At 31.2% G+C, this 27,263-nt stretch overlaps 3 protein-coding genes and 1 non-coding gene across 5 annotated transcripts; 1 reads left to right on the top strand and 3 right to left on the bottom strand.

Moving 5' to 3' along the window:
- The first annotated feature begins 504 nt into the window (after window positions 1–504).
- LOC107957775 (F-box protein At1g78280) lies at window positions 505–7,099 on the top strand. Its single transcript, XM_016893352.2, has 16 exons — window positions 505–964; window positions 1,066–1,176; window positions 1,290–1,345; window positions 1,444–1,586; window positions 1,817–2,008; window positions 2,124–2,320; window positions 2,621–2,720; window positions 2,818–3,384; window positions 3,797–3,919; window positions 4,295–4,375; window positions 4,461–4,795; window positions 4,913–5,173; window positions 5,714–5,798; window positions 5,906–6,086; window positions 6,462–6,624; window positions 6,755–7,099. The coding sequence occupies exons 1-16, from the start codon at window positions 813–815 to the stop codon at window positions 6,891–6,893; spliced, it is 2,886 nt and encodes a 961-aa protein (XP_016748841.2). The 5' UTR covers window positions 505–812; the 3' UTR covers window positions 6,894–7,099.
- Window positions 7,100–11,660: 4,561 nt separating this feature from the next.
- On the bottom strand, window positions 11,661–14,357 carry LOC107957776 (serine/threonine-protein kinase SAPK2). Of its 2 annotated transcripts, XM_016893353.2 has the most exons (9): window positions 13,996–14,351; window positions 13,773–13,847; window positions 13,340–13,441; window positions 13,029–13,082; window positions 12,858–12,950; window positions 12,686–12,778; window positions 12,503–12,607; window positions 12,289–12,387; window positions 11,661–12,202 (listed from the first exon to the last, which is right to left on the bottom strand). In XM_016893353.2, exons 1-9 carry the CDS (start codon window positions 14,113–14,115, stop codon window positions 11,924–11,926), a joined length of 1,020 nt encoding a protein of 339 aa, XP_016748842.1. In that variant the 5' UTR covers window positions 14,116–14,351; the 3' UTR covers window positions 11,661–11,923. The 2 variants fall into 2 exon arrangements, with proteins under 2 accessions (XP_016748842.1, XP_040969917.1); XM_041113983.1 differs by lacking the exon at window positions 13,029–13,082 and having other exon boundaries at window positions 13,996–14,357.
- A 631-nt stretch (window positions 14,358–14,988) lies between these two features.
- Window positions 14,989–16,785, bottom strand: LOC107961259 (plant cysteine oxidase 1). Its single transcript, XM_016897441.2, has 5 exons — window positions 16,642–16,785; window positions 16,392–16,543; window positions 16,140–16,284; window positions 15,833–16,036; window positions 14,989–15,747 (listed from the first exon to the last, which is right to left on the bottom strand). Exons 1-5 carry the CDS (start codon window positions 16,757–16,759, stop codon window positions 15,638–15,640), a joined length of 729 nt encoding a protein of 242 aa, XP_016752930.1. The 5' UTR covers window positions 16,760–16,785; the 3' UTR covers window positions 14,989–15,637.
- A 5,923-nt stretch (window positions 16,786–22,708) lies between these two features.
- TRNAE-UUC (transfer RNA glutamic acid (anticodon UUC)) lies at window positions 22,709–22,780 on the bottom strand. The gene has a single exon. It is a non-coding gene; the product is annotated as a tRNA-Glu (tRNA).
- Between the last annotated feature and the right edge of the window lie 4,483 nt (window positions 22,781–27,263).

Here is a 27,263-nt window from a genome sequence, read left to right as displayed (position 1 = left end):
ATAATGAATTTTTTTTGGATAATGAAATTTTAGTTTGATAAAAAAATTAAAAAATAAAAAGTCAGTTTGACCACCTGATTCCCAAATCAATCGATATAATGGCTTTCCTCGGGTCAATGCCTGGTTGATTTCAGGTTGATTGGTCCGGTTCAAATTTTTATTTTTATAATTTTTATAAATTTATTTCAGTTTTAATATTTTAAATTTATTTTTATAATTTTTAAATATTTTTAAGAATTCTAATATATTTTTAATTTTAAACAAATTTTTTTATATTTCTATAATATTTTATAATTTTAATAAAATTTAATAATTTTTTTTCTAATTTTTTATAGATTTTAATTGTTTTGTATGGAAAAAAAATAGATTAAACCAAAAGCTGCCATATGTCACCATATAATTCATTCGTTAATTTATTTTAACAGTTAATATGCTTAATGACGAAAATTATCAACAAAGAGGCTTAATTGATAATTAGGTGAGAATTTAATACATGAACTTAATTGATTTTTTGTATTTTTTAAGGGCTTTTTTGACAATAAATTTTAAGAAAAGGAACAAGAAAATGAATAGGTAAAGGGCGCGTGAGCAAATCCTACGGAGCAAACGGTAAAAGCGCGCGAAAGGAACAAGTAGGATACGTGTCAACATGCCCTGCGTTCTTCCTTTCGTAGCAAAAATGTTTAAATGACAACACCAAACCAAACCAGACCAGTTCTTGTGATAAACGTAAACCTTCCTTCCTCCCTGCTTTCTACTATTTTCTATTTGCTACGTTGCTTGGATCAATCCCCAGTCGTCTCCCTTCTTCGATGGAAATTCTTCATCAATCTCATACTTTCCCGATCAGAGACCGGCGAGCCGACTCCCTCGGCGATTTCAAATATATCCCCGACGAAATCATTTGCACTATCTTAGATTGTCTCACTCCTCTAGACCTCGCTCGTCTCGCTTGTGTCAGCAGGTTTTATTATTTTTTTATGTCTCTCTGTTCTTTTCTTTTCCAATTCTTATATTCTCAATTGAAGTGTCTTATTTCTTTGTTGTGGTGTTTGTGTCTGTTAGTTTTATGTATATATTCTGCAATGAAGAGCCGCTTTGGATGAGTGTTTGTCTCAAGAAAGTCAGTGGTCACATTCAATACAAAGGCTCCTGGCAAAAGACAACATTGCATTTGTATTCTGCTCTTCACAACTCAGATTTAAAATTTTCTGATTTCCTTTTTAATCGAAGTTTTAGTCTGACTTTGTACGGATTTATATTAATTTATTTTTAATTTTGCAATTCAGAGAGAATTTGCCGAATGAGTATATAGAATTTTGCAGAAAACCATTGCAGTTTGATGGTAAATAGCCTCGTGATTTTGTTTTTATGAAAACAAACACTTCTCCTTTTTGGAAATGATGGTATTGATTTGAGTAATCTTCTTTCACTTTTGGGTAGGATTTAGCTCTCCATTCTTATACAGAAGATTATATAGGTGCCATACAACATTAGACGGGTTTTCGTTTGATGATGGAAATGTTGAAAGAAAAAATGACATATCTGCAGAACAGTTTCATCGCGAATATGATGGGATTAAACCGGTATCCCCTACATATTTTTTGTTTGTTTTTTAGTACATCATGTTGAACTCACTCATTCAAATGATTGTAATGGTTTTAGAGTTTTACTGCTTACTTAAATTACATTTATTAGAAGAAATCAGTATATCTGTAAATGTTTCGCTCTTCATTAGTCAGTCAATCTGCATTTGCAACTGTAGGTTACTAGTTGAATGCTTTTTGAATGGGGTTCTTGCTGATTGACATTTCAGGTTTTGCTTAATGGATTGGCCGATACTTGGCCTGCAAGGAAAACTTGGACAATTGACCATCTAGTGCCCAAATATGGAGATACAACATTCAAGATTTCTTCCTCTTTAAAAGTTTCGATGACATTTAAAGATTATGTATCGTACATGAAACAACAGCATGATGAGGATCCTCTTTATATTTTCGATGACAAGGTGAGTCTAGGTTAGTCATAATATTTATACTATTTTTTAAAGTGCAGGATTATAATTAATCAGATAGCGACCTTCTTGGAAAGTTTGGGAAGTACTTTGATTGTTTGCCATGCAGTTTGGAGAATCTGCACCTGGTTTGTTGAAAGATTACACTGTACCCCAAATATTTCAAGAAGACTTCTTTGATGTTTTAGATAAAAATCGACCATCATTCAGATGGCTTGTTATTGGTCCAGCAAGGTCTGGTGCCTCTTGGCATGTTGATCCCGGACTTACCAGTGCCTGGAATACTCTTCTATGTGGTCGTAAAAGGTATTTTTGATAAATTACCCCTGTATTTATAAAATGCTTTCATGTTGGTGGTTTTGGAATTTACATGTGCCTCCATCAAGCTTAACAAATAGTACACGTCTGTTCATGGAGATACATTTATGAATAACCTCCAGCAAATTTATTTCATTTTATCTTTTATCTGATTCATTGGACCTTATACTGTTGTGCGAACTGGCTGATAATTTTATTTTTTTGGCAGCATAGGATAGTACATGTTGTTGCTTCACTGTAGCTGAAAAGCTGATATCCAGGATGACATGTCTAAATATTTTTGGACAGGTGGGCATTGTATCCCCCAGGAACAGTTCCATTGGGTGTTACGGTGCATGTAGACGATGACGATGGTGATATTAGTGTTGATTCTCCATCTTCATTACAGGTATATAGGTCTGATCCCAGGACCTGTGTTTTATCTCCTAATTCTTGTCACATTTTTTGGGGTTACTTTTGCTGGATCCTTCTTTGCTTCTGTACAGTGGTGGCTTGATTTCTATCCGCTTCTTGCTGATGAAAACAAGCCAATTGAGTGTACTCAACTCCCTGGGGAGACAATTTTTGTTCCGAGCGGATGGTGGCACTGTGTCCTGAATCTGGAAACAACCATCGCTGTGACACAAAATTTTGTGAATTCTAGAAACTTTGAATTTGTATGTCTAGATATGGCACCGGGTTACTGTCATAGAGGAGTATGTCGTGCTGGTTTGCTTGCTCTTGATGAAGACAGTTTAGAGATCGTCGAGAAGAACATGCCCTGCGAGAAAGAAAATTTTAGGTGCATAGACCTGACAATGAAAGAGACGAAAGCCAGAATTCTAAGACCTCAACAGAATGAAAATGGAAAAGAAAATGCTAATGGGAGCTATAATGTATGGGAACACGATTTTTCTTATGATATAAATTACTTGGCCATGTTTCGGAATAGAGAGCTAGACCACTTTACTTCTCCATGGTGCCCAGACAATTCCTTACGGCAGCGAGGTTTGAGGGAATGGCTGTCCAGGCTTTGGGTTGGAAATCCTGGAAAGAGAGAGATGATTTGGAAGGTTACGTCACATTTCTTGCACGAATATCTTCTTCCACCAAGTCAGTCTTTTTACTGCATTTTTCCTTTCTATGGATGAGTTGACTAAGCAAATTAAAATAGGCACCCACATTTTTAAAGAGGTAAAATAGGCATGCTTTTATTAGATATTCAGTCTTGAACTAAACCACAAATTGTTGAAGAATACAGATAGAAGCCCTTATAGGTTGTTTAGGAGATTTTCTTTATAACAAAATTCCCCTGATCACATATTTGGATAATTATGTCTGGCAAGTTTTCTTCTCTGGAAAGCACTCTTTATGGTGTTTACTGGATATTTATCTCGTTATCGCTTTGTCAAAAACTTTGGCATAGCATGTGATATTTTATTTTGTTGCTAACTTAATATCATTTACGTTCTCTCATTGTCTTAGGGAGCTTGTCTTGCACTAAATGCAGACAAATGGTTGGATTGCCTGGGGAAAATCTGCTTCTTTCACAGTTTGCCTTTTCCCAGTGAGAATGCAAAGCTTCCTGTTGGAATGGGCAGCAATCCTGTGAGTTTATTTCCTTTTACGAATGGAAAGTTAGGGGAACCAATTGTGAGAGATCACTTCAAGGGTATTCCAGAGCTTGCCATTACCTTGTACAGAGGCATGTTTCCCACTAGTGACACATGACCATACACCACTGGGCATATCAACTTTTGACATTCATCCTAAGAGTAAAGAATGATGGCATCTGCACATAGACACGCCTTCCACAACATGTGATCTGAGTGCTGTTTATTTAGCATGTTGATATGAATTTTGCTGTTAAAGGATCTGATCTCTCTGTCATTTGCTGATGACCAACAGATTTTATAAACTCAAGTCATGTTATCAGCAGAGAACGTTTGTATTTCAACTGACTGTTCTAGTTTTCTGCAACAGGTCTATGTCATGGATGAATATGTGGTCAAAATCTTTGCTGAAGGAGGGCCGCAATCTTCAATATTTGATTTGGGCACTGAGGTAGCTACATATGTTTACTTATTTCATACTCCTCATGTCTGTGAGTCTTTTACATACTCTAAGTTTCACATTTCCTTCTTTGCAGCTTGAATTCTACAGCACTCTTTCTGAAGTTAACTCTCCTCTGAAAAACCACATTCCTAATGTATTAGCTAGTGGGATTCTGCACTTGGAAAATGGATCTTACAATATTGATTCTTGGGATGGTAAAAAAGTGCCTGATGTGATTAGAAAGTGCAATTTGATTCCAGAGAAGGGCACAGGTGATGTCTTTCCCTTCGGTGTTCAGAGCAAGATACTGTTTACGTACAGAAAAGATCTGTCGCCAGAAAATGGACCAGACGATTCAGATGAATCCACTATTGTCTTGCTGCCTTATCTTATAACAAAGCGTTGCAAAGGAAAGATATTTACTGAATTGTAAGTACTTACTCTGAAATCTCTTACTTATTTCTGAATAAATCTTTTCTTAGAGAACCTGAGATGTCAAAAGTAGATTGGTGCAATTGTTAAGCTTCCATTTAATTTCTATTGCAGAAGAGATGTATTGCCATGGGAAGATGTGCTTAACTTAGCTTCCTTTTTAGGAGAGCAACTACGAAGCCTTCATATGTTGCCCTATCCTTCTTTCAGTAATTCAGCTCTTTCAGATTTTGAACAGAATAGGGGGTTTTCCTCTGCCAATGGCATGGACATGGAGTTTGTCTCCAACGAATCTGATATTCCAGTTGAATGGAAAATCTTTGTGAGAACTTTAATGGAGAAGAAGAAAAATGTTTCCGGCCGCTTGAGTAAACGGTATAATATCTAATTTGGGAATGGAGATTGTTCATCAACTTTTACAATCCCCAGTATTTCTACTGACAATATTATTTTTACCTCCTAGTTTTGCAATCAATTATATTGTGTTTGTTTTTCATGTACAAACTTCATATCTGTTTTTTTTTTTAAACATTGCATGCTCCAGTCTTCTTGAGAACAATACCAATTGCACAGCCATTGACCTGTGCTTCTTCAATGCTATACAGCCAAATACCTGTTTTCTCGGTTAAATCTTTCACCAGTATGTGGACCTCATTTCTGCTTTTTATATATAATGGGGAAAAATTTCTTACCTACTAGAAATTTGCCTGTAGTTTATTTTCTATTTGGGAATAATGTCTATTGTGCTATGCAGTCAATCAGTGGGAGTGTTAGCATATTACTCAATGAGCATAACAACTTCACAGATAAAGAGTTTTTTTTTTTTTTCTATTTGTTTTAGTCTTCTTTATTTGCTTACTTTATCATAGTGTCTGATTGCATAATGCCTCTGAAATTCTATACTAAATTTTGTAGGAGCGGTTCGATTCCTAAAACGCTTATAGAGAAAGCTGAAGCATACCTTCCAGATGATTTTCTGAAGCTGCTTTCTATATATGAGGTTCTTTTATAGTCCCACTATCCTTTTTCTTATTACCTCTTTTTCCTCTTAATCTTATAGGTAGAGCCTCTTGTACAATTATATCTAATGCCTTTGTGTATTGACAGGAAAATGGCATGAAAAAAGTTGGTAAGCCTTGGTCCTGGATACACAGGGATATTATGGATGACAATATTTACATGGAATGTAAATCTTGCTCACATGGAATTCCTGCGCCAACAAGTAATGGTGGAGTAGCAAAATCTTGGCGCCCTACTTACATCCTTGATTTCAGTAATCTTGCTGTAGGTCAGTCCACTATCTTAATTTGATGTCTTTCCACTTTACTATGACTAAAGCTATTGTCGTTTGTAAATCCTTCATCCCTCCTTCCTGTTTTGCTGTAGACATGAGGATTTGCTTATGCCAACAGAAACTAAATCGCACCATAATTGGATTGTGCAAACATAAGAAACATGTAGTGAGAATGAGAGATTAATGCAACTGAAAATATTCAATAACCATATGATATTTGCTTAACTTCTCATGTAAACATTCTTGTTTTAACCCAAGTAACTTTTCCCCCATGTTTTAGAACAAAATGAAGCTGTTACTCTTTTCCTAAAAGATTATTTTATTCTCGATTAGTGTTGTGTTGAAGGAAAAAAACGATGGATATTGCAGGTGATTCCATTAATGACTTGATACCCATGCATTTAGATGTGTTTAGAGGGAATTCCGATCTGCTTAAGCAGTTTCTGAAAAGCTATAAACTTTCTTTGATGAGAAAAACACCGCAGCAAGGTAGCGATGATGATAAGTATGGACGACTTTCGTATCATGCCATGTAAGTAAATAGAATCCAGTTACTTTCTTTCCCATGATATTTATTGCGGTTCAAATGCAATGCTTGATTAGATATGCAGCATAAGGCAACTAAGAGGTGAAACATTAAAGTGGGATATGTGGATGTACAGGTGCTTCTGTATTTTGCATGATGAGAATGTATTGGGTGGTCTATTTAAAACATGGAAGGAACTTAGAGGAGCAGAGTCATGGGAAGAAGTTGAGCTTCAAGTTTGGGGAGAATTAAATAACTATGAAGGCTTTCCTTGATTCACTTCTCATAAGAACACCCTCATGAATGCTTACTGCAGCTTATTAAATTTTTTTATTCTCTTTCGTTTCCTTTTAATATTTTCTCTCTCTCAATACCTTCTGCGGAAGTTGGGAGTTACAGGAAAAGGAAATTAACCCATTTTTTGGTTTTCTCTTCAAGTTTTGAAAGGTTGGTTTTCATTCACATATATATTTTTTTTCTATTTCATGATCCAATTATTACATGTTTTATACTTTTTTTAGTTAGTTCTTTGGTATGCTATGCGTAATCTATACTTAATAATTTCAGTCACAAAAAATTGATCTAAGAAATATATTTATAAAAAATTAAAATTAATGATAACATTTATATGCCTAGTGTGTGGAAACAATAATTATAAAATATAAATATAAGGTTTTACAAATTCAATTGATACATGTTTAAATGTCATCATATTTATATTTTTATTGGATTTTTAAAAGTGAAAAGATCAAGGTAATATTACTTATTTTAATTATGAAATGTTTATTTTTGTAATTTTTTTAATAGAGTTAGTGTCCGGTTGACTTTTAATACCAATTTAGTTAAAAACTTTATTAATAGTATAGATACAACTTATGGGGTAATAAAGTTTGCATCATAAAATTAAAATGCATAAAAATATTAAAATAAAACTTTGGTTGATTGGTAAATTTAAATTTTTATTAATTCAATTGATGCGTGTTCAAAATTCCACCACATGCATATTTTTATTGAATTTTTTTAAGTGAAAAGACTAAAATACCATTGAATAATATTACCTATATTTTTAGATTTTATATAAAAATATAAAAAGACATTAAAAAGGATAAATACTATCATAATAATATATTTCTTACTTTGTAAAAAATATATATATTTTGTAATTTTACAAGTGAGCTGAGACCTAGTTAATAGTGACATTAACTCAGTCAAACAAATAAAAAATAACATGCTTGTCTAAAATAGAAATAAAGTTGGATAAATTTAAGCAATTTTTTTTTTATACTTAAGGTTAGGGAATAGAGATATTGTTAGGATTTTGACCCGATTAAGCAACGAACAAGTAAAATAGTGGAATAAATTGAGAAATTGAACACACAAATTTAACGTGGAAATACCCTTCCAAAGAGGATAAAAAACCACGGGCAAAGATAATTTTAATATAATGGAAAAAGAACGAAGAGTACAAAAGATAGAGATAAAAACTAAATCCTGAAAACTCGAAAATAAAGAACCCACAAAACGTAAACACAAAATTATCTAAATGTGTTATGAGTTCTAATCTCTAATGAGAGTTTTTTTCTAAGGTTGTAAAAGAGCCTATTTATAGGCTAAATTCATAGGTCAAATAATAATAAAATAATCTAAACTAATCAGTGTTTGATTGAAACAAGTAAACAGAGTTTAACTGAAAGATTATTTCTCAAATTTGACTGAAAATAGGAGTCATATTTAACAAATCTCCACCTTGACTCATATTTCCACAACGCCATCTTTGCCAAAGCCCGCCACGAGCCTATCTTGAACTATGCAGGGAATTAATTGAGTCGAATTTGTGCTTAGAAACTGGAAGACTTCTAGCCTTCAACTTGTACACTGCCAAATCAAAACTAATCCGGGTCTGATTTTCACGAACACAGTGCCCTAACTTTTCAAAACCTGCATCTAAAAGAGAACCTCTCTTCAACGAAACAGTCATACCTTTTTCCCTCCTATGACCAAGTTGCCTCCGCTCCAAACAAGTTGACTTCAACTCCGTAACAGACGAGGGACGTCCGATTTCACCGGTCACTGTATAACCTTCAAGAATATAAAGACTGTCGGTTCTTTTACCTTTTAACAAAACGAGAGCTCCACGAGATACTTTAATACCGCTCAACTCCATGTTGATTTTGCATCCTTTCAAGTCTAAAATACTTAAGGAGATGAGATTCTTTCGTAAATCAGGTACATATCTGACATCTGAGAGTGTCCTAATTGTCCCATCGTGTATCTTAATTTTAATAGTACCAATACCAATTACCTTACTAGATGAATCGTTTCCCATGCGTACAACTCCACCTTCAATCGAACTGTATGTAGAGAACCATTCTCTATTGGGACACATGTGGAAAGAACATCCTGAATCTAGGACCCACTCGGACGTGAGCTTGGTGTTATCACTTGTTGACACTAACAAGAAATCATCCCCATTTTCATCGGCCAAATTAGCACTAGCTACATCTTCCTCGTTACTCTCAGCAGCTTTTTTATTTCGCAGTTTATAACAATCTGCTTTGACGTGACCTAACTTTTTACAATAGCGACACCTTTTATCTCGTTTCTTTGATGCTACCAAAACGGAAGCTTGCTTATCTGTCTTGCTATCCAAATGAAGCTCATTGTCGAGTTTGTCTCTACTCAACAAATGACCCTTCACATCTTCGAACGAGAGTTTGTCTCTGCCATAAATCAGAGTCTCCCTGAAAGACTTGTATGAAGGGGGTAAAGAGCACAATAATAGCATAGCTTGATCTTCATCGTCAATATGAACCTCAACATTCTTTAAATCATTTAAAAAAGTAATGAATTGACTGATGTAATCTCTAAGAAGCTCACCTTCGTTCATACGAAACGTAAATAGACGTTGTTTCAACACTAAACGGTTAGCCAGTGACTTAGTCACATAAAGAGTTTCTAACATTTTCCACAAGGCAGATGAGGTCTTCTCCATCAATACCTCCTGCAATACCGTATTCGTGAGGCACAACTGGATTGCAGATAAAGCCTTTTCATCAAGCTCTTCTCATTCTGTTTTATTTAGATTCTCAGGCTTTTTCTCGATAACAACCTTTTTCAAGCCTAATTGAACTAGAATTGCCATCATCCGAACTTGCCACAGATTGAAATTTGTCTCACCATCGAACTTCTCAATTTCCAACATTGTTGTTGCCATCTTTGAATGCGCTGATCTATGAAAATTGAACTAGCTCTGATACCACTTGTTAGGATTTTGACCTGATTAAGTAGCGAACAGGTAAAATAGCGGAATAAATTGAGAAATTGAACACACAAATTTAACGTGGAAATACCCCTCCAAAGATAAAAAATCACGGGAAAAGATAATTTTACTATAATGGTAAAAGAACGAAGAGTACAAAAGATGGAGATAAAAACTAAATCCCGAAAACCTGAAAATAAAGAACCCACAAAATGTAAACACAAAATTATCTAAATGTGTTATGAGTTCTAATCTCTAATGAGAGTTTTTTTCTAAGGTTGTAAAAGAGCCTATTTATAGGCTAAATTCATAGGTCAAATAATAATAAAATAATCTAAAGTAATCAGTGTTTGATTGAAACAAGTAAACATAGTTTAACTGAAAGATTATTTCTCAAATTTGACTGAAAATAGGAGTCATATTTAACAGATATCATAGCTTAAAATCGTGTCAAATAAGTGTCTAACAAAAATTTCAATCACTGCTCAATCGCTCCATTTAAATTGAAATAATTTAAACAATTGTATTTTATTTATATTTACATACTGACAACAACAACAACAAAAAAAATGTAAGATTAAGATATTATTACTCTGTTAAGTGACTATGATAATTATTTATCATTTATGTAGATATAATAAGTATCTAATGTGACTACTGAGTTATTGTTTAATTAAAGGATATTAGTATATTCATCTTCTATTTTATCAAATTTTCTAATGATAGTACTCATACTTTTCAAATTTCCAATTTAATGCTTGAAATTTAATTACGACATTTTACTGACATGGCTGATACCTTTAAAACCTCTAGGGACTAGTTTAAAAGTTATATATATATATAAATATATATATATAATTCTATTATAAGTTTTATTACATCAAACATTCTCAAACTATGATTTTTATTTTAAATTGGTCCCTAAACATTTTAATTACATCCTTAAAATCTCGAGGTTATGTCAATTAGATTCTTTCATTATTAAAATCGTTAATTTAACTGTTAAATGACATATCAAGTTATATGTGACATAATTTTAAATGAATTTTTATAAAAAAAATGAATATTTTAAAAATATTAGTTTTGAAATTTTCAAAATTTTTACAAAAGTTTTATCATTGCTAATTTTTTAATTTTATTTTAGTTTTAGCTTTTACTTTTAAAAGTTATGCTAAAATATCTTTAAATTTTTCATTTTAAATTTAATTGCATAAGATTTGATGTGTCATTTAATAACAAAAGGACCTTATTGATTTAACATGGATAATTTTGAGAAAAAATAGAATGTTTTGAAGTTTGAGGATCAATTTAAAATGAGGATTATAGTTTAGGGACTATGGTGCAATTAATCTTCTATTAAATTTAAACCACAATAACTTCACACAAAGAAAGCAACCCTGAAAAAAAGTGTGACAAGTGAATTTGTAGACATTTAAAGTTTCGAATTTGTAAAAAGTTGCAGGAAAGGGAAAAAGAAAAGGCATTACTGAAACACGAAAGATCTTAAATCAAACAAATTGCAGCCAATGATTGTGAACCTGCAATGATTAATTAAGAGAGCAAGGCAAGACTTTAAGCCGCAGAAAGCCTGGATCTTTTCTTGCCTAAACATTGAGTTCTGACTTTTTTTGTTTTCCTTAGGCTGAGCAAGATGCGGTTTAATTTAATTGAGGTGAATCATCCATTAGAAATTCAGAATGAGACCAGAGTACTTCTAAATTGGGTATCAATTGGTTTGATGTTTTTCCAACATAATACTATATTTTCCTTTTCAAAGTATGTATAAGAGCAATTAGATTGTTCATATCCCCAGATCACTCTATAATAATACAACAGTTTCAGTTAAAATTACAAGTCTTTGCATTACTCTTACTCCATTCTCAATCACTAATTCCATTCCAATCTCCACAATTATAATAACTTGTGAAATAAAGTAATTCAAAAGGGGGTCTTCTAGGAGCCAAAATTAGAACAGAGAAGATGAAAAAAAAAAAAAAACAAATCTTTTGATTGATGATTAGTATATATATTTATGTGTGATCTGGTTCAGAGTGGGCACACAAAATCACCACTTGACTCTACATCTTCAAGATCTTCATCGCCATCTAAATCATCATCAAGATCCATGCTCCCTCCCAGGAAAAGTTCCCCGCCCTTGGGGACCTCAGTGGTTTTCATGGCCTCTCGTATTATAGACTGTGCTTCTTCCAAGCTTTGGGAAGGGTTGTTCACATCATGGCTCTCCCAGTTTCCCCCTTCCTTCAGTTCCATAGGCAAGTTCTTTAAGAACCATGGGTGGCTTTTAATCTCTGTTATACTTATTCTCTGCACCAACAAGAGAGAACAAGATCAATACAAACAATCCTAACAAAGATTGGATGAATATTGGCAGCAATTGGATTAAATGATACCTTTCCAGGATTTTCCACAAATATCCGAGACAGAAGATGCTTGCAGTCCATAGAAACTCGGATATAATCGGGGATTGAGTAGTGGACAGTCAGTATTCTCTGCCATCACCAAATAATCAAGTTAGGGAAGCCTCAAACACATTTGCAGGTTCAATTATGTCCAGTTTTGTAGAGAAAGTGAAGGTCAAGGTTTTGTAGAAGCACAAGCACTCACCCCAATTGTCTTTCTAAAGTTTTTTGGATCATCAGGATCTTCAAAAGGATATGCCCCTACTAGCATCACATATAAGGTCACCCCACATGACCAAACATCTGCAATCTGTAGTTATGGAGGATTAGATATAGATTATGTTACTTAGATCAACAAGTCCGAATATGTAACGAAGGATATTATTACCTTCCCATCATATTCTTTCTTGGATAGAACCTCAGGAGCAATGTAAGCTGGTGTTCCGACCGTAGATTTTGGTTGAGAATGAAGGACAGATGACTACAAAAATTGCAGGATAAATAGTTAGCGAAATCAAGGTTGTTGTCATCAACTTGTTGATTAAGTTAACGTTTAATACCTTTGAGTATCCGAAATCGCAGATTTTGACACGCGGTGCCGTGCTGCTATCTAAGAGAGTATTTTCAAGTTTAAGATCCCGGTGGCATATTTGCTGCGCAAAGCAAAACAGAGACGGAACAATTTGTTGGACAAGTTTAGAACCAAGAAACTAAAAGCCAGAGTTTCATACCATTGAATGACAGTAACTGACTCCTGATATCAACTGCTGAAAGAAAAACCTTGCCTGTTGGAACTCAACATTAGAAAAGGTAAGGAATGTTATTATTCCAACAGAAGATATATACATAAGAAACTATGTTACTCGAATTCGAATGTGAATGTTAGATGCTGTAAGTGTTGACACCGATGTGTTTATTTTTTTGTTTCCAAAGCTTTTCATGCATTTGAAAATCTGTCGGACATGACAACTTCAAGAAACATGAAGGATCCGAGCAACATAACTATTATTTAACATCTAGTTGTCCACATTTTTCATTGTACCTCATCCTCACCGAATCGACCAGCATTGCAAATGCGGTCAAAGAGTTCTCCCCCTGCAGCATACTCCATGACTATGGCTAGATGAGTAGGTGTAAGACGAACCTGTTAAGGCCAACAGACAACAATTTGGAAAGTTGTTAAAATCTTCTGCTTATCCATACTCTCAGTTTCCTGCTTCAGGGGACAGTAATTTGCTTTACCAACACTAAATAAAGAATAAAGTAATGTTTAAAAGAATAAATTACATAAACATTATTGTCTCTTTCACATTTTTTTTGTTTGGTTCTCCATAATGGGAAAAGAAGGGTGGTAAAAAACATCAAAGCCTAAAACTATCATAATGGAACGTTGATCATAGCTCATCTAGACAGGGTACAAGACAAGGACGCTGACAAATAAAGGAACATGGAATATAGGAATACCCTAAACCCACCTCTTTGAATCTAACAATATTGGGATGCTTCAATGATCTATGGTTCATGATTTCCCTTTGCACATGTTCATCAATCTACAACAAAAAACAGGAAAAAACCAAAACCCTTTAATCCACACATCCATGAATGATATCTGGATCAACATGACAGAGAATCCAATTAAAAACTACGGAGAAAAGAAAGAAACCGGAAAGATTCAACAGACAGTATGGAGATAATAACCTTCTGCCCTCTCTCAATGAACTTAACAGCAAAGAGCTCTCTTGTCCATTTATCTCTAACCAGTTTAGCTACACCAAAGTTCCCTGACCCGATATCTTTCAAGATTTCATAACGCTCCATAGTGTCGAATCTTTTTTTTTTATATTTGAAAACAACAGTATATAAACATAAGAACTCCGTCCAAAACTTGACGCTTTGTTTGAAGTTCAACAGGTTTTATGAACCCCAAGTTGTGGCTTAGAAGTGACAACCATCATCATCATCGTATCATAAAAAGCTGCAGAGGGTTAAACCTTGTAAGCCTGATGTGTTTGACTGCAGATAAGCAACATATAGATAAAAAGCACGTGGAACGAATGGTGGAGATTCGATTTAATTGGAACAGAAAAAAGAATCTAAGGTGAAAGTTCCCTCACAGTGTCGTGTCCGATGGTGTGAAAGGCTACAAAAATTCTTCTCCCTACAAAAGAAGAAAAAGACTAATTGATCACTAGCGGCTACTACACGCCAAACTCAGGGCGGTAACATTCGCTCCATGTTACTGCTTATAGCTTACGCCTGTTTTACTGCTCTTATAAGTGTTGAATTCAGTTGTGAGATTTTTACATTTCTGATGATATTAGGATGGTATAGGGTAAAAACCCTGGAAGCTGGTGCGCTGTGGGCTGGAAATTGTGCTATTGAGCAACAATGACGTGCAAGGTAAGGCAGGACAAAACAAGGGAGAAATAGCACATGATATTTAGGCATCTTTTTCGTTTTCTTATACTTCATTCAAGGAATTGGTATTCTTATACTTCATTCAAGGAATTGGTATTGTTCCAATAGATCATGAAACCAGTTTTGATGGATCAATTATCAGCCCTATTTTGTTTTGTTGGGGTTAATATCAGGTAGTTGGAAAATGCATACATATTCTAAATGCTTCGTTTTTTTCTTTTTAATCCAACCCTCTCTATTTAACTTGGATATTATGCTTTTAAAGTCCTGGGTTTTAAAATTATTTTCTGAAGAAAATCCGAATCATAAATAGGTGGTGATGTATAGGATGGAGATAAAACTACAATCAGTATGACATCAGTCGTGACCAAATAATGACTTGGAAATTTGGAATCCGCAAGTCCAGTCAATAATGGTGCTGAGAAATTTTTTTTCCAATTTTTCCACCCGGCCTCATTCAAATTCATGGGACTAAAAAACCATGGTTCTTTGCTTGTACTGTTGTACGATTTTCAGCGAGCGTATCCTACGCTCTATTTTCACAATAAAAAAGCTCAAATCTAAACCACGATTGATATCGTCTCACCAGAACATTTTCGGCTCCTAAACTTGGAAATAGTCTTGTATGTAAGGATGTATAAAGCTGCTTCACGCATAAACTTCATCTCAAATTTTAAGAACAGTCAATTATTTTCATTGTAATTATATGCTTTTCTCATTTTTAATCGATAGTTTGGGCCAGGATCCAAAATGTAATTAATAGAAGCTGGTGGCGAAAATGGGAACTGCAATAGATGATTTTTCAGTTTGATGGGTTCGCCCATTATGAGATGCTGGGGTATGTTGTACATGTATACTTCTTTTACAATACTAAACAAAAAGGTTACAGATATACATATATTGAGAATTCTTGTAGATCCAGTTAGCAAAGATCATCATCTGGTACATCAAGTGGAGGACCAAGGTAAGGTGCCCCCTTAACAACCAAGTCACATGGCAGTTTTACTTCTCTTTCCTCAAGCCAAGCATAACCTGGGGAATATCGAAACATAAACTCGGATGCAATCGATGACATCAAGAAGAGAAATTATAGTATAAATTGAATTCGATGATTTACCAGGAAGAGAAGGGATGGGGAAGTCTAAGAAGTAGGTGGAGGGCCTGCCCAAGTCATCGGAGTAGGGCGGAGATAAGACATCCAAGATAGCACAAGGGGTCAAGGCTGTGAATGAGTGGATGTTTCCACCGCTCCTTGGGAACAAGACCGATGGTTCACATGGTGCATTGAAGATGCCATCTATTGCTGTGCCTGCTAATCCATCTGCACCGTAGCCACACATGTTTAGTAGTATATTCATAACATCAGCATACCTTTTTTGAACTGATTGAGGTTTCTTATAACTTTTCAATCATTCAACTCTTACTTGTTCTGGGGCTACAAGTCTCCCCACGAACCCAATCGTAGGCTTTGATGCAAACTGAACCATAAAGAAGTTTGCTTAGAACCGTCATCCCGGGATGATCATGTAGAGGAAATGTCCTCCTGGCTGGAAGGCAAAAAATTCCCATCTGCACAACAGATTTAACTGATGATTTTAATCTATACAGTTGCATCTACATATAAGTATGTGCATGAAATATGAATAAACAAACAAACAGGGTGTAGCAGTACTCACTGAAAATTGGTCACATTCATAGATGTGAATGTAAGTTATTTCAGAAACTCCTTGCCCAGAAATCAACCCATTGCTGTTCATGACCTCGCCTGAACCTGGAGATCCATCCAACCTAAATTCGTCTATGCCAACATCCACAGCTTCAAACGTATCTGCTTGTTTGAAAATGTGTACCCATTAGTCATATCTACCAAACAAACCAACAACATTGTATAAAACCAGACACAAAGTTAAGGAAGTGATTCAGTACTTAAGATGTTTTTGAGGCATTGAATTTGTTGGAAATTTGGAAGCTCTTCCTGGGAAAATACATAATTACAGGCATCATATAGCATTTGTATCTTGCTTTTCTCCATTTTACAGTCCATGTGGAAACTTTTACCTTTCACATCTGTCACGAATATATATATATTAAGAGACCGCCCAGAGAACATTAATAACGTTAAACAAAACCAGGGGGCTTATTTTGACTTTTTTAAAATCAGACAGTGGGCTTTTCTTTCTTCTTTTTGGAACTTTTCAAAGAACAATCAACTTGCACACACAATATTTTGCCCCATGATTATAAAATAAAGGATATACAGTTACCAGTTTAGTAATGACATTGTTCAATTTTCTTTTACTAATAATTATATATATATTTGTTTAAAGTTATGTTTAATGTAATAAATTTATTCGATGTGATATTAATATTAGATGAATTTGATTTATACGGAAAAGAAAAATTAGCTTAGCATTTATGGTTTGATGAATTGAGAAATTAAATACTGAAATAATAAATATTAAGAAATTAAGTATTGAAAACTTTATTATTGGATTTAAGATATAAATTTTATTTTATATATTACTTAAAATTGACATTGGAATATAACTAGATTGTTCGATAAATATAGATTTTAAATTATAAAAAATTTTATTCTATATTTTATCCTTAATTTTTAAACATTTCATTTTGTTCTAAACAAAAAATTAAATTTTGAAAGTAAAATTTTTATGGGATAATATAATATTAAATATAAAGTTTATAGGATAATATATTATTAAAATAAATAAAATTAAATTAAATTAATTAAAAATATTCTCCGTTGAATGATAAGTAGTTCTTATTTACTTATTAAATTTCACATTTTTTTATAAAAAAAATTATCGAATTATTTTAATTTTGTATTATCAAACATATATAAAAAATTAAATCAATCAAAATTAATTTTGTCAATGATTTATCAAATAAGGCCATAATTGGATGCAATTTACTAGGAGAAAATATAAAAACTCCCTTATCAAAAATTAAAAAAAAAACTCTAATTATTTTAATAAATTTATAGATTTAAAAACAAATGGGATACTAAAAACCTACCCACTAATAATAAATAACTAGATGTAAAAATAACCATTCACCTTTATTTAAAAACAAACAATCATGTGTATTTTTTTAACTTTATTCTTTAAGTTGTTATCTGTTTTTTTATACAATATTTAGAATTATTTATGATCTCTCATCAACTTTTAAAGTAAGAAGAAATGTGTTTCAATGTTGTACTGACAAAAATACCGATGTCAATCAAACTAAAATTCAATCAACAAAAACAATCATATTATTTTATAAACATAATTATAATTATTTTTGTTAAACATTATTATTAAAAATGTTTTTTTCTCATGTGGGATGAGTTTTAGATATTTTAATATTAATTCCCCACCTCAAACGAAATTAGAAGGATTTGAAGCAAATCATTACCAAAAATAATATTTCTAGAATGAAAGAAAGAAAAAGCCTCTAACATACATACGGGCTGGCCCCCATAAGATTCCATTTCCACCTGTTTTTGCGCCGTAAAGAATACAGTCCACATGGCTCAAACAGGAGTGCTAGGATTGCAATATCTTTTTTAACTTTTTTGTGGACTCATTAAATAGATTTACAGCATCCAAGAGATGCCTCCAAAGGTTTAAAACCATTGCCTTTGTTTTTCCTGTCTATTGATATTGGCAGTTGCCACTATTAAAATGTTAATTTGGAGATATTTTTTTTTTATCATTTCAATGCTTTCTTTTAGATTAATCAATGGTTAAATGGAATCTCGTAAGTTTATTTCTTTACTCTTTTTCACAAATAACAAAATGGTGTTTTAGAAGCAACTGCCACTTGAATATTACACAAAACGTCCTTCACTGAAAATAGTATTATTTTTAGTTAAAGAAAAAAAAACATAGCATAAATTAAGATAATGTTGGATGCATAGAGATATTCACTGTATCAGCCTTAACAACATTAAGCATAAAATCAGGGACATCAATATAAATAGCCTACCAAACATTAGAGTTCATAAAAGGTCAGTTCCTAAGAAAACTATACCTACTTCCTTTTCTAGCAAAAGTGTCAGTATATCAGTTTCTTTTTTTAGAAAATATGAAGAATTCAACTATTTAAAAATGTTTCCGTCTAGTAATCATCAATAATACAATCAACTACTCCTAAGAAATTTAATAATAACAGTTGCATCAATTTCAATAATTAGATGAGAAATGTTAGGATTTTTTATTTAAATAATCTAAATAATTTAATTAAGTATTAAAATAACCCATTTTTTAATTAAACATCAAAATGACCTGAAATCTACCGTAAAAGTTGGTGGAGACAAATTATATGACGCCACTAACTTGCCACGTCAACAGAGAGCATAAAAAAATTAATTTTTTGATGTAGCCATGTAAAATGGTGCTATCTATATAAATACCATTGAAATACTGTAAGTTCTGAAAAAATTAGAGACTTAAAATAATTTTTTATTTTCTGGTGGAGTCAACTTAAATGGCGCCACACCACACCTGACACCCTTCTTTCGCTTTTTTTTTTCACTTTTTTTTTAACTTTTGTCTTTTTCTTTATTTTTTTTTCTTTTTTTAAGTTTTATATTTTTCTTATTTTATTTTGTTTATTTATTTTTTGTTATTAATTTTAAAATATTTGAAATGTTTTATAATATATATTTTTTAAAATTTTAAATATTATTTTTAAATTATTTTTAAATTTTGAATATTATTTTTAAAATTATGTCTTATAAATTTTAAAAATATATTTTTGAAATTAATTTTTCTAAATTTTAAATTTTAAATATATTATATTTCTAAATTTTAAATTTTAAAAATATATTATTTTTCTAAATTTTTGAAATTATGATTTTTAATTATTTTTAAAGATATTTAAACCTTTTTAAAATAAATTTTATAAAAATTTTATTTAAAAATTTTAAATTTTTAAATATTATTAAAAATAATATTTAAAATTTAAAATAATATTTAAAATTAAAAAATAATTTCAAAAAAAAATTTATAAGAAATAATTTCAAATATATATTTAAAATTTAAATATATATTTTTGAAATTATTTTATTTTGTTTAAAAATATATTTTTAAAAATATATTTAAAATTTAAAATTTAGAAAAATTAATTTCAAAAATATATTTTTAAATTTTATAAGACATAATTTTAAAAATAATATTCAAAATTTAAAAATAATTTAAAAATAATATTTAAAATTTTAAAAAATATATATTATAAAACATTTCAAATTTTTTAAAATTAATAACAAAAAATAAATAAAATAAATAAACAAAATAAAATAAGAAAAAATATAAAACTTAAAAAAAGAAAAAAATAAAGAAATAGACAAAAATTAATAAAAAGTAATAAAAAAAGTGAAAAAAAGGTGTCAGGTGTGGCCTGGTGGCGCCATTTAAGTTGGCTCCACCAGAAAATGGAAAATTATTTTCATGTCTCTTATTTTTTCAAAACTTGCAGTATTTCCATGGTATTTATATAAGTGACGTCATTTTACGTGGCTCCACTAAAAAATTAATTTTTTATGCTCCCTGCTGACATGGCAAGTTGGTGGCGCTATATAATTTGGCTCTACCAACTTTTACTGTAGATTTTAGATCATTTTGGTGTTTAATTAAATTATTTAGGTTATTTAAATAAAAAAGCCGAAATGTTAACTTCTTTCGTGAGTATTAATCCAACACGAAGGACCCATAATTTGATTACCTTATTTGATGTTGACCCCAAAAAAGGATTGGAATCCACAATCCATTCCCCTCATGATTACAGATTATAGGACAAATACTAATTTGTGACACTCCACAATAATCCGATCATTGAGTCTTAATGCGTGATGTCACATTATATTGTTGAGGCAATTTAAACTATTTCGAATTAATAATCCAAACAATTTGTTATTAATTCATAATCATCACCACACAATCACAATTAAACATATTAACATAACATTACAATGCTAAATGATCTCATATACGGTATTTTAGGGTTAAACGAGGTCAAATATGGAGTTAAAATTTGAATCCAAACTCTTTTGATCAAATTTCAGCATGATATCCCGAGACAAGTATCTCCATGTCTTAAGATAGACTGCATTTTATTTTTAGAATTTTAGCTTTGATATTAGCATGTCTCGAAACAAGACTCCTTAAATCTCAAGACAAGCCTTCCCTATTTTGTTTTCGATGTTATGATGTCTTGAGACAATGGCCTGGTCTTGAAACTTGGAACATAGAAAAACTAATTTAGGTTTGATGTTTACTCATCTCGAGACCATGGCATTCATGTCTCGCGAGCTTGCTATTATTGTCTCAGGACATTTACCCAAAAATACATGAATTGGTCATTTTTGTTCAAAGTATCTCGATACCATCCTATCAAAATGTCAAAAATACAAACGTTCCAACAAGTAGATAATGCCAAAACATTTCCTAAATAATCCTAAAGTTATGTTAAGCTAAAGCACATCCAATTGACTTGTAAAACCACAATCAATAAATTAAAGTCATGGCATTTCATATATCTCATTTCAATACTAATTAATAAATAGTTGAATTAATTAAATACAATTTAAACCAATTAGAGATTCAACCAGTACCAACTCAACAACCATTTTAACATAAATCAACCTAATGCATGCATATTAACTTGTATAATTGCATTCAACGCCTAAAGGTAAGGACATTTATTCCAACACAACTAACTTAATTAAACTAACTGCTAATTTATACACAACTAGCTATTCAACGAAAGTTACTCCGACAAATCTTTCTATTTATTTATCTATTTATATATCTATCAAAAGATAAGTGGAATCCAAAATCATTCAACCAATCACCAAAGCATACAACTTTATCATATTTATAAAACAAAATGACATAAAAACTTTAAAACACTTCCTAATTCCTTAGGTACATGCCACTAATAAGCAAACGTAAAAAAACATTATAATTGATGGCTAAGCTGAGTATCTACTGCTTGGATGCTAACAAGACCACGAATACACCAAGAACCTAAGTCAGGTCTACGCAGTAGATACAATCATATGCTGAGTATTGAATACTAGATAGTACTAACATAATTTAAATTCAAAAGTAAAAAATTATTAAGCTAGTCAAATATAACAAATACATTAAATTAAAATATTAATAATATCAATATATTATTTCGTTACATCAATTTCAGTATCAAAATTATTTAATAATCATTTTAGCACGATTATCATCACATCTCAAATTCAGAATGACCTTTTATGAGCAAAATCAACTTAGTACTTGATTGCCAAGATCATAATGACATTTTATCAACAAATCAAAATATCATATCACTTTTAGAATCAAAATATTATATCAGATTGGTGATCGAATTGGTTAGACTATTGATTTATATGGTTCAATTAAATGAATCATTAAAAACATAAAAAAAGCGATTCAACTGGTTTGTTTGCCTGTTCAATCAGTTTATATCAGTTCGCAAGTTAATAAGTATGATGCTTCTATTCGGATTGGTATCTTGATAGGCTTCTAGTCCAATTAGCCGGTCCGATTAGATTCAAACAACCATGACTCTAGGTCTTTACACTTCGTACATTTAAAATTTAGTCATCTAACTTTTGTTTTCAAGAATTTAATCTCTGTACCTTATGACTTTAAAAATTAATTTTCAAATTATATGCAACCACATAACGTTTTAATTAAAAAGCTAACGGTATTAACTATTTGAAATAATTTTAAAAAATTATAAAAATATAGAGACCAAACGATATTTGAAATTAAATTATAAAGATTAAATCTCAAAATTAAACAATTTTGGCCTAAAATTGAAATTAAAGTATAAGAATTAAATCTCAAATTTAAGCATATTAAAAGGACTAAAGTTGAAAATTAACCGATCTACAAAATGAAAAAGAAAGAAAAAAGCTGGTGGTGTGTGCCACGTGTCAGTAAGAGTAAAGGACAGCAATAAAAATTTAAAAGAATTCCATTGCCGGGAATTGAACCCGGGTCTCCTGGGTGAAAGCCAGATATCCTAACCACTGGACGACAATGGATGGTTGTTTGGCGGTTATAACAAATAAAACTAATATTATTGTCTTTAAAATGGACAGAAATTCAGTATGGAACGACATGCTGTTTTGGTTTCCAACCATACAAATCAGATGCTTAATTTCTGAATATCTTAAAACTCATCTAACTTGATTTGATTGAAACAAAAAGACAATTAATAACACAAATCTCCATACTGCCTTAATTATCATATCTAAAACCATCCTTAATTGCTAATAAACTCGGGAAAATAAGCAATGAAAAACAAAATAACACGCAACATTAGTTTACTCGTTGAAACTTTTTAAAGATCATATCTTATTTCTGTTTCTTTATCAGTTAAACTTGTTTATGGTTGAAAGAGGAATAACAAGACAAATTCATGATAATAGAGATTGTAATTAACATTTAACTGAACACAACTTAGGATTGGAGAGGGCTTATCTTGCTATGTTCTAACTCCACCTTAGATTTGAGTTAATTATTTATTTTTTTAAAGGTTATTAACGAGGTTTCATTTGAAGTGTGTTCAGTTCGATTTTTAGACAAAAATTAAATTGAATTAGCCCATTTAATTTTTCACTTCAAATCAAAATCGAAATCATATAGAATAAAAACCAAAATATTTAAACTTGATAATTGCGGTTCGATTCGATAATTTTTACTAAATATGGGCTTGGTAAAAAAATAATATCACCTTCTTTTGGACCCAAAAAAATCTAATATTACAAATTTTTTTATACAACAATCATAATATATGTTCTAGATTCATTTATAAATTAATATCATAATCATCAATAAGACTATTTAAATAAACATATTAAGTTAAGCTATTAAGTTGATAAATAATTTAAAGTTGTTAAAAGGAAAGCTAATACATAAATGATCAGTATACCTATTATTTTGTGTCATTTTTTTAATTAGTTTAATTAATTATAACTGACTGGTTACAGGTATAATTCATTTAATTCATAACTATCAAGCATATATAGTTGTGAAAAGTTGTTTCTTTTTAAATGAAATATTATAAAATTTAATAGCTATTTTCTTAAAATTAAATTATGCTTATAATTATTATATTATCTTTTTGCATGATCTAACTAGTTGTTTATAATAATAATAATAGGGTTAAATGAATGGTCCATATAGATATATTGAAATATTCTATTTATTATTTTATTAGGACTGTTTGATTCATTTTCAATGTATAAATGTATCTATTGAGAATACATTAATATAAATAAAAAATAAAAGTTTACTTATCCAAAAATAAGATACAACGACTTACCTTTCACTTAATAAAAACATTTTAACTATTTATTTAATTTTTTTTTTTTTAACCCTTAAACTGTAAAACCATCGAAAATATCTCATATATTGCCTAAGGTGGCGGTGAATATTATAAGTCCAAAGAAATGTTTTAATTTTGTGCTTATTAGATAAGTAAGCTGCCTTTGGAATAATATTGACCTCTTGCATAGAGAGTAACTTTTGTTGGTCGCTTATAGCTCTTGTTACGCTTATTTTGTTATATTTGGAATTGCTTAATCATTTTTTTTACTCTAATTTGTTTCATGTCATGGTATTTGTAGAAACCATTTTTATTTGAAAACGGGGATTGACTTTAAAACGAAAATAGAGTAGTCACCAATCCTTTTTGTTTAGGTGTGATCGGGTCACCTTGTGATCGATCATTTAATAAAGTATTTCGGTTTATTAAAACAATATTTTTGGTCTATGAAAAACTAGAAAATGGATTCGGGAGTCAGTTACGCGCGAGAAAGGATTAGCACCCTCGCAACGCCAAAATTGGTACGTATTGATCAATTTACGTCTTAATGTTGAAGCTTGAAAAAGATTTTAAAATACAATTCCTTTAAAACGTTTGGATAACTTGAATTGGATATTGAGATTCTCTTGCTTAGAAGAAATAAATATTACGTCCAGCACGATTGGATACAATATTTCGAACCCTTGACACAAGATCATCTCAGGATTTTCAAAACACATGCACTTAAAACTTTTAAAAGGATATTTGACTATTCGGCCCAAACGGTAAACCGAAACCCAGCACGATTGGGCACGATTTATCGAATTTCCAAATACGAAACATTGCCTCATTTTAATTTGAGAAAACATGGATGGAATTTCAAAAGGATATTTTGTATTTTAGTCGAATGAAAAATCGAAACCCAGCACGATTGGGCACGATCTCTCAAACTTCCAAACACGAAATATTGCCTCGTTTTAAAAGGTTTTTTTTAATGAGGGTGATTATAAAAGCGGTGAAGTACATTTATTCGGTTTATATAAAAAATGAATTGAACAATTTAAGATGACAAAGTAAATAAGCTCGATCATAAATTAATACACAGAAATCCAAAAGCAAGTAACTAATATGGAACATGTACATAGTTAATATGTTACACCATTTATCAACAATATTACAAAGGTGCAAATATGTAAATTAAAACACACAAAAAACAATAAATAAACGAACAATACATAAAATAAACTATATGTATACAGACAAACAATACATGCAAAACTTGAAAATAATTATAAAATAAATAAAAATAATTAATGCATAAAATACAAAATATTGATCTATCTAAATTAATAATATACATATAATGAAAAACTTATTATAAATATATGTACAAAAATAATAATATAAAACATTTGAAATAAACAAAATACATCATAAAATAACTTTAAAAGGCATAAATTATATACATATAGATTAAAAGAATGTATAATCACAAATAGATTTAAAAGAAATACATAAAATAATATAAAATCAACAATATATATAAATAATAATAATGTGGAACAATCAAAACTGATGATATAGGAAACATTTACATATATATAAGTGTAAGAAATAATTTGTAACGAACAGTAAAATGATATACAAAAATATAATATACGAATAAATAATATACACAAAATACAAATAGCTAATATAAATAATATATACAAATATAATATAATATTTAAAAATGTTCATAAAAAAGAAAATAAATAAAATAGAATGAAAATATACAAAAGAAAATACAACAAGAAAAAATTAAAATAAGGTGGAATCAATTAACTAAATGTTAAGATAATATGAAAAAGGGGGGAAAGAATGAATGAATTATAAAAAATATAAAAACATGAATTTTAAAAGAATCAATGGAAATAAAACAAAATTAGGGATAATGTAAAAAATAGATCAAAGCGTAACAAGGATAGAATGAATGTCCCAAATAAATTGGATTTAAATACAAAATTTCAACTCAAAAACAGTTTAAATGAGGAGCAAATAAACATGCGCAAATCTTCAAAATAAAACGTATGAATCGTTTTTTTGTGCTCGTATAGCATCTCCTCTCTTTAAAACCTCCTCTCAATAGTATTGGAATGGCTTTTATAGCCAAATTTTACAACTGATTGCCTCTTTCTCTTTCCTAGCAAGTGAGGTAATGGGGTTAGTGGAAGGTAGGGTGATGGAGTTAGTAGGGTGATGGAGTTAGTGGTCGGTTTAGTGGTGTGCTAATTGGATGGTTGGTGTTTGGGCTCTGCTTGTTGGGCCGAGCAAAATTTGAGCTCTACAGCTGCCCTCTTTGCTCGTTATCGTGTAACGAGAATAGAGCAAAGACTTCAAATAGGGCCAATTTTGCCCGGTCTTGCGAAATCTTCAACTTATTTGATGTTCCTCTTCTTCAAGTAGTCCTACAGCAACTTCAAGAAGATAACGTTTGTAATTTCAACCTGTTCCACTGCAACTTCAGGAAGATGAGGTCAATGGCTAAAATTTGCTCCATAGACGATACATGGAGATAAGATCTGTACTTTTCAGTCTGCTTCTTGCAACTTCAGGAAGATAGACCATATCTCAACCTGCCTCTTGCTACCCACTCTTCTAATACTATGATATAGGCCTCGGTGGCTAAGAATCTAACTTCATAGCCAATACATGGAGTAGATCTGTAATTTTCAGTCTGCTTCCCATCAAGACTATTTTTCTATGGATAGATAATAAGACCTTGCTGCTTTACGTCTGCTCCATAAGCTGCAACTTCAGGAGAATTCAAAAAGACTTGTTTTTTTTTTTAATTAATTTTTTTTTCATCTGCTTCTCATCTAGCCTAATGTATGGACATTAAGATTGTATTTATTATTCTTCAGGTCTTGCTAATCCCCATTGCAACTTCAAGGAAAAGAATAAGATAAGTGAACTAATAATTTAACAAATTATAAGAAAACTCCATACACAGATAGATCGATGAATAAAAAGAACTAAAGAATGCTATATTCTAATCATAGAAAGAACACTCCAATAAGCGATAAAAAAAATGAAGAAATAAAAGATTCCTGTAACGTTTCCAGTCTGCCTCTCCTACTAGAGCCAACTTGCTCAAGGGTCCTTCCAGTCCCCCTGCTCCACCACCTCCGTTCAGATTGCAGGGAGATAAGACTTTGCATTTTCTCAATCTGCTCCAA

Source organism: Gossypium hirsutum, chromosome A05 (assembly GCF_007990345.1).
Source record: "Gossypium hirsutum isolate 1008001.06 chromosome A05, Gossypium_hirsutum_v2.1, whole genome shotgun sequence".
Taxonomy (NCBI): domain Eukaryota; kingdom Viridiplantae; phylum Streptophyta; class Magnoliopsida; order Malvales; family Malvaceae; genus Gossypium; species Gossypium hirsutum.
The sequence above is the reverse complement of the archived record's forward strand: the minus strand, read 5'-3'. Positions and strand labels throughout refer to the sequence as shown.

What these genes read in the sequence shown, in the direction of transcription:
- LOC107957775 (XM_016893352.2), top strand. Translation starts at nt 813, where the DNA reads ATGGAAATTCTTCATCAATCTCATACTTTCCCGATCAGAGACCGGCGA. An exon ending in ATTCTCCATCTTCATTACAG is followed by an intron (nt 2,721 to 2,817) that starts GTATATAGGTCT and finishes GCTTCTGTACAG; the next exon opens with TGGTGGCTTGATTTCTATCC. An exon ending in GGAAAGATATTTACTGAATT is followed by an intron (nt 4,796 to 4,912) that starts GTAAGTACTTAC and finishes TTTCTATTGCAG; the next exon opens with AAGAGATGTATTGCCATGGG.
- LOC107957776 (XM_016893353.2), bottom strand. Translation starts at nt 14,115, where the DNA reads ATGGAGCGTTATGAAATCTTGAAAGATATCGGGTCAGGGAACTTTGGT. An exon ending in TCAGTTACTGTCATTCAATG is followed by an intron (nt 12,951 to 13,028) that starts GTATGAAACTCT and finishes TGCTTTGCGCAG; the next exon opens with CAAATATGCCACCGGGATCT. An exon ending in AGAAAGAATATGATGGGAAG is followed by an intron (nt 12,608 to 12,685) that starts GTAATAATATCC and finishes CCATAACTACAG; the next exon opens with ATTGCAGATGTTTGGTCATG.
- LOC107961259 (XM_016897441.2), bottom strand. Translation starts at nt 16,759, where the DNA reads ATGGACTGTAAAATGGAGAAAAGCAAGATACAAATGCTATATGATGCC. An exon ending in ATGAATGTGACCAATTTTCA is followed by an intron (nt 16,285 to 16,391) that starts GTGAGTACTGCT and finishes TCTGTTGTGCAG; the next exon opens with ATGGGAATTTTTTGCCTTCC. An exon ending in CCCCATCCCTTCTCTTCCTG is followed by an intron (nt 15,748 to 15,832) that starts GTAAATCATCGA and finishes GATATTCCCCAG; the next exon opens with GTTATGCTTGGCTTGAGGAA.